This window comes from Trachymyrmex septentrionalis, unplaced genomic scaffold, assembly GCF_001594115.1.
Source record: "Trachymyrmex septentrionalis isolate Tsep2-gDNA-1 unplaced genomic scaffold, Tsep1.0 scaffold36, whole genome shotgun sequence".
Classification (NCBI taxonomy): domain Eukaryota; kingdom Metazoa; phylum Arthropoda; class Insecta; order Hymenoptera; family Formicidae; genus Trachymyrmex; species Trachymyrmex septentrionalis.
Window position 1 is genome coordinate 1,094,411 of NW_017305525.1, and position 7,093 is coordinate 1,101,503.

A 7,093-nucleotide genomic window follows, 5' to 3' on the forward strand; every position below is an offset into this window, starting at 1 on the left:
CACATTCTTAATATTTATTTCCTTGGAAAATGGAAAAAAAAGTACTATCTATTTTTAAATGAAACTGATTTTTCAACTTTTAGATATACTTGTAGAATTCTGTGTATGCGAACAGAAAAAAATGTTTCGTCAAATTTCACGATCGTCTGATTTGATCTCGTTCAAAGTTCGGCGATACCTTATTTCAGAAATAACTCCGTGCGTCGCATGCGTATACCTTTACTTGCGGTATACGAAAGAGAAAAAAAAAAAAAAAAAAACATTCGGCTCTTTCCAGTTGAAATAACGGCCGCGAATTCGCCGATCGAGTGGCCGCGAGACACAGCGTCGTTACGAAACCGATCGCGGCGCGGGCGGGTGGCGACCAAGGACGAAGGAGGGGGGGGGGTGGAGAAGGAGGTGGAGTGGCAGGACGGTAGTGTCCTGCGCGGGAAACGGATAACCGAAACTGCCGCGTATGCACGCGTATAACGGGTGGGCGTACGTGGTAATACAGTGGCCATGCGAGCTTGATTACACATTGCGATCACGAGTGTCCCACGAGCGGGCGGACATAAGGCCTTTTGTCGCACTATGGCCTACGGGCAGGAAGCACGTAGCGTGACACCCGGCCGCTCGGTGTGCAAGTGGCACCCACATTATACGCCGAGTAATATGTACACGAAGGGGGAGTGAGAGACAGAGAGAGAGAGAGAGAGAGGTGCGCGCGCAAGAGAGAAGGAGAGAGAGAGAGAGACGCATAAAGCGAGAAGGAGAGCGGTATAGCAGAGAGAAAGGGAGAGAGAGAGAGAAGAAGGGTGACGGGGTAAAGGGACGCGGTAAAGGGGAGGATCAGCGGGGACGGTAGGGGACGCGCTATAATACTCGGTGGTGGTCCCATGCCACTACGTGACTTGTGTGCGGCTCTAAGCCGAGACATATCGCTGTCCCGGGGCCCCGTTTCTGCCACCTAAAGGAGCGCGTGGATATATCGCGCGCCGAGGCTATTATACTGGACTACCGTGCCGGACGGAGACGGTTCGATCGGTCTTATTGAATTTACTCTCGCCTTCCTCCTCCCCCCCCCCCTCCTCCCCCGGCGTTCGCTCGACTTTGCTAGGTTTGTCTCCCCGATTGTTCGGTCGCAGAGTTATCTAAGCGTGGCCCGCCGCTAACCTAATCGGGTCACCCGCTCGCGAATGCGAGGCTCTCGCAGTTTTTTCACCTCGCCGGGTTTCCGCCCGAAGAGAGGCGTCCGGCGCCACTCTTCGCCGTGTTCGGAACGAAATCGGAACGCGACGAGGTAACTTAATTTGCGACCTCGTGCTTTAGACATTTATTAAGTTTCTCTCGACACGTTGCAAAATTCTACGTTCCCAGAAGAGACCGCAAGATTCTACAGTTACTCGCGAAAAATTTAATCCTAAATTCTTAGCCTAAACAAGATTGTAAGCGATATATCCTAATGAGATGTTTCTGATTATTACGAATGAAGATTTATGGGATATAAATTTTCGGTTTTATTTAAAATCATCGGAACATCCTAATGATTATCGCTTCTTCAAAATTGATGTCTTTATTAATATTTAGATTTATCTTGTACACGCGAGTTTAAGGACGTGTTGTATGTAAGTATTTAAAACACAATGAAAAAAATTATTAAATATTATAAAAGGTTACAGATTTTTCTATGTTGTATTTGAAAGTAAATTTGGCGGCGATTTAGAATCTGGATTAAAAATTATTTTAATAAGAAATAGATATAGGCGAATAATTTAAAAAAAATTATTAAGGTAAAATAAGAAATTTTTTATTCAAACTATAACATTGCACTCTTAAATATATTAAATATTGACTTTATTGAATTGTTTCATTCATATTATAAGAATATAACGTTCATTTTGATACGGAAAGTCTAAATTTCCAACTTCAATTACTTTCCGCAGAGACTATACACCCGATATATCTTTAATATTATTTTTTTCTGATTCTATTAAATATCGCATTACACCAGTGAAGAAATCATTTTCGTATTTTATTGTTAGCTGAGAGAACGCATTCTTTTAAAAATAAAGAGCACAAATGTTCTACGGTACCTACTACAACTTTGTTCCCTTTGGTCCCTTCCTATCGATTCCGTCTACGAGCTCGTGAACCGGCAGCGTGGGTTAAATGCGACCGCGGTAGTTAATAGGTGCTTAATCGAGCCGTTAATTAAGGCGCTCCGGGATCGTGGCTCTCGAAATAAACCTTTTCGCACGTTCGCGCGATCGTATCTCCGCATTAGGACAATGTCGGTTATCTGAAGATGATATCATCGTGACTTTTCGACCGTATCCTGTCTTCCATTTCTCTCTCTCTCTCTCTCTCTCTCTCTCTCTCTCTCTCTCTCTCTCTCTTCCTGGCTCACCATCAATTGAAGAAAATCGCGTACATCGCGGCCCGGCCATTATGTAAGCCACCACACTAGACGCTTCGATCGGCCTCATTGAATTAGTTTCCGCCAGCGGGCTTGTTTCTCGATTGTCTGGCGTAAACCGCAGAGGTTTGCCATTTACTCGGGAACCCAGTCGGCCGATCGGTCAACCAGTCGGCTCGCTGATTGACATTCCCGAGGGCGATAAATCGCAAAAATAAGAAATCCTTCCCAATGCCAGTTCATCGCGTGACTCTCCCACCGAGGCATCCAACCAGGTGTATTTAGGGATATCTCTCGACTTTATTGATATTATGATAATTAGCCTTTATCATGAACACGATGAAAATCTTATTATTTCCTATCAGTTTTATATTGCTTCTTCACGATATCAGACTAATCTAGTTTTAAGTAATAAAAACAAAATTATTATGTAATACATAAATTTAACGTTTATATATATTTCGTTTGCTTATACAATTTTTGACTATAAATTGAAGTCTACTTTATCAATCGGTCAAAAGAATACTGACTCATTTCGATTACATCGCAAACTGTTATCTTACAAGCTATTTTTATGTAATAAGATGGAAAATTCAACTCTTTATCTTGTTTCTCCCCCTATTTTATTTTATCATCTTTAAAGTCTCATCTTATATCAAAGCAGCTCTCTCATTTTGCTCAAATCGCGCTTATTGAATGTCTCTTACGATTTTCAACAACTTGGGTATGAGCACAGTCCAAAATCGGCACCGACAAAATTGCCTGTTTCCGACCTCCCAAGATTTCATTTTGATATCCTTCCGCCACGGTGGAACGACTCGCCGATCCGGTATTTCAAGGATTATTCTGATATTCTGCGACCCATGGGGGCTTTAAGTGTCGCCCTCGGAACGTTTAGCCGTTAGCGAACTGCCCAAGGTAGACGGACAGTTCTCGATCGAGCTTATTGAATTAGCTTCCGCTCTTATAGGTATGCGCCGCGATTTGTACCGCTTGACTGCGTTTATCCGTAGTATGTACGTGAATTTGCGATACATTTGCGATGATCTCGAAAACACATCTCGCCTCGCTACACAAATTTACATTCGGCATATGAACACACAACAGACGAATCGTTAGTTTTTTCCGATTCTATAGACAAAGCAGCGTGAGATAAAACGTTTGTCGGAGGGTGTGACATCTAGGGTGCCCGATGTGTAGTCTCAGTGGGAGGGAGGGAGGGAGGGAGGAAGGGCGGACAATCGTGCGAAGGGATGGCTTCATTTTTAGGTCGTTATATCTCATTATTTTCGCTACAGCTTTCGCCGCGGGAGATGATTGAGAGCAATAACCGTTCGATCCTGCGCCGACGTGCTTTTTTTTCTTTTTCCAATCACACGTAATAGTATATTATATTTTAGTTCGATATCGGTCATGCAGATACGGAGCGCAAAAATAGCCCACGCGCGAAAGGAAGGTCGTGGCGACTAAACCGGTTTCCCCATGCTTAGTACGTCGTGTAAACTGCTGGCTAATTGTGCCAGTGTCGTTGACTATCCTTAATGCCGTTCTTGCGAAAAGTCCCCGTTTCTTCATACGCGGTTAGAGTTGAGACGTGATATCCACGAAGAAGCTACGAGGCTTCTACCTCGAACGAATGACGTGTACAAGTGAGAGTAATTGATTCTTCCTCTCATAGAAAGGTTCATTCCTTTTTGCATAGCATTATAATAATAATGCCTAAATTGTGTTCTTGAAAATTAAACTTACGGGGTATGTAAGCCCGTTTATGTTAAAAGATAGTGTCGGGCAATAACGCGTTTACCTATGGGCTTTTGTGGTTGGGGCCCCAAAGAGGGGAAAAAAATAGTTGTTAAATACTTAAGTGTTTAAATACTTAAAAAATCGTTCTTTCCGTATAGGGCGTCAAAGCGGTCAGCGTTTACAGCTTTTAAAAAATGACGAAATTATTCAGTTGGATCAATCGCATCTGTAGTACGATTTTGTATTCAACTCATTGAAATAGATAGCGTGTTAACAGTATACGTAGTTGACGCTGCCGTCTTCTTAACAAGACATGATTAATGACATGATTAACATAATACTTATCATTGAAACGCTACTAATAATATATCGTCGGTGTATTTATGATTCTAGTCAGATGTATGCCAAAAAAAGAAAGAGTTGTATTTATTATAGAGTAGAGAGGGAAACTAGATTGGGGCGCTCGAAGATTAAGCCGCTAGGCACAAATTTTATTACCTGGTTTCGGAACGAAATGGATGGAAAAAATGCAATCCAACCGTACTGATTCCAGCGAAATTTCTCGCTTACGCTGCTCTGAAAATAAATAACCAAGTTCGCTAGTTGTTAACGGTTGGGGTTTACGGTTCTTCGATGTAGAAGCTCGAAGGAGGCGAGAACGATGAAATCTCTTAAAACGGAGGATTTCCACAGTGAGAGTTTCGCCACGCCGCGCATCTATTATCGGACAGAAGGTGGAAGGCGCCGAGAGTCAATTTCCCGAGTGAATTTCTGCCGCGTATTATATCCCCGAGCAGCTATAATCTTCCTCTCCCACCGGCGATAGTCTCCACCCACTCGGCTAGTCCATTAGCGGCGCCCCTCGCGCTTAAACGTTTCCGCCACTTAATTGCGCATAGCTAATTCTTCTCGTCACATTTCATCCCTCTTTTGTTTTCAGGGACGCAACATCACCTTGCCGTGGCGTCATCGTCATTACAAAGAAAAACGTCGAGTCACTTCTCGGTGGCGATACTCGAATGGTAGACCATCGTCGCAGCGGGAGTGACTTACTGAATCTCGTCGACGAACGTCGCAGTGTTACGGGAGTGATCCCCTTTAGTGTGATCTTGTATGATCTTGTGCTTAAAGTGTGCTGGGCAGGGGTCGATGTGTTGGTCGGAGAATAACGGTGAAGAGCTCGGTTGCGACACGTAAACACGCACAGTTATGGCTAGCGCGATAACGATGGGTCTACGTCGCAGAGCACCGGTGAACAATTCACCGACTCCGTCAAGCCAATCACTGTCCACGGCGACTGGAGCGTCGTCGAGCAAGCGTTCGAGAAGCGAGAACAACAACAGCCCGTCCCACGGCAATTTGAACTCGATGAACAACACCCGGGACGAGCCACCGACGAAGAAATCTCGCGGGACCTCGACGAGCGGAGGGAAGAACAGTAGCTGTCCTACTTCCTCGACATCCTCGATCTCAGCGACCACGAGTATCTCAACCGACAGCCCGATTTCGAAGAGTCGCGGAGCTTCCGTCTCGAGATCAGCCACACAGACGAAATCATCGTCCACTTCGACGGCTGCCAACACGGCCTCCTGCTCGACGAGCGATATATCGAACAGTTCCGTGCTCTCGACCAGCTGGCCGACCACGTCGAACATGACGGACGTGCCATCGTACGCTTCCGTAACCGGGCTGGGCTTGACGGCTGGACAAACGGCCGGCCTGTGCGCCGGAAGCCTCGCCATGCCACCTACGCCGATTCCCTACATGTCGACAACCATGGCGACCTTCGTCGGCAACGCCACGAACCTCGGCAAGAGCTCGTCCGTCTCGTACCTCGACATTTCCAACATGACCGGTGGTTCCTTAGCCGCATCCGGCGCCGCGAACTCGTTAAACGGCGGATACGCGGCGGCGAGCGGCACCGCCACGGTCGACACGAAGAGCGGAATAGCGATGTCGTATACGACGATGTCGTCGCCGAATATGAATGGGGCCGCGTACGGTATGCAAAAGGGACAGCAGGGCCCGACGAAGGGAGTCGACGGAGCCGCCGCGTCGCCGAGGAAATTTCAGAACGACGCGATGTTCAACACTTATCAGCCGTGGGTGATCAAGACGTACGGTGATCTTGCCAAGACCAAGACCATCACTATCAAGAAGTACGCGCGCATTTTGCGGACTTTACGCGGCGAGGAGGTGAACAGCGCCGAAAACAGCAAGTTCCGCTTCTGGGTCAAGAGCAAGGGCTTCCACATCGGTCAGCCGGAAGGCTACGACCCGAAAGCGGCCGACAGGATTATCGGACGTCACGCCGTCACGAGTCCGGGTTTGGATCCACCGCTCTACGTGCCCACGCAGCTGCCGCACAACAAGGTGAGTACGTCCGTACAAGCGGGATTAGTACGACGGACCTGGCGTCCCGTAAGCGCGAGTGATGTAGAGTCCCTGAACAGGTAGAGTCCATGAACAGCCGCAAGGATTAAGTTAGCGGGCGTTTGCGGGAGGCATCGAGGTATAATCTCTCGCCGATCGAGGAGTCGACGTGATTTAACCGATAAACGAAGCGCGCGACCGATAAGCTCCGCGTCGGAATGCAGTCCCGGTATGGACTTTGCTGCTTTTGTCGTTGCTCGTTCAGCGTGAAACGTTCAGGGATCTGGATGAAATTATTTATAGATTTTTCGTGCCTTTCAACTTTTCACTCCCAACCAATCTGTATACTTGGCTATAAGATTTACATATTAATGCATCAAACGTTTTTCTTCTATTTATATTTCTTATATTTTCCAACAAGCGTGCAACATGTCTCTGTCTGTTCTCTAAGAGGACGGATCGAGATAGGTTACGGTTACAATAATCTTGCACTACACTACGCGTTGTAACGGTGTGTGCGGAGAACCGCGAATAACGTCACCGCGAAACTGTCCTATATTCAGCCCGTAAATTCGACTT

At 46.4% G+C, this 7,093-nt stretch overlaps 1 protein-coding gene across 1 annotated transcript in view; it reads left to right on the plus strand.

The window, feature by feature from the left end:
• The first annotated feature begins 5,274 nt into the window (after window positions 1-5,274).
• LOC108750352 overlaps window positions 5,275-7,093 on the plus strand; it is a 48,143-nt gene continuing 46,324 nt past the window's right edge. The window contains exon 1 of the mRNA XM_018489750.1: window positions 5,275-6,514. Within this exon, the coding sequence (XP_018345252.1) occupies window positions 5,351-6,514 (1,164 nt within the window). The 5' untranslated portion in view covers window positions 5,275-5,350. The remainder of the gene's footprint in view (window positions 6,515-7,093) is intronic.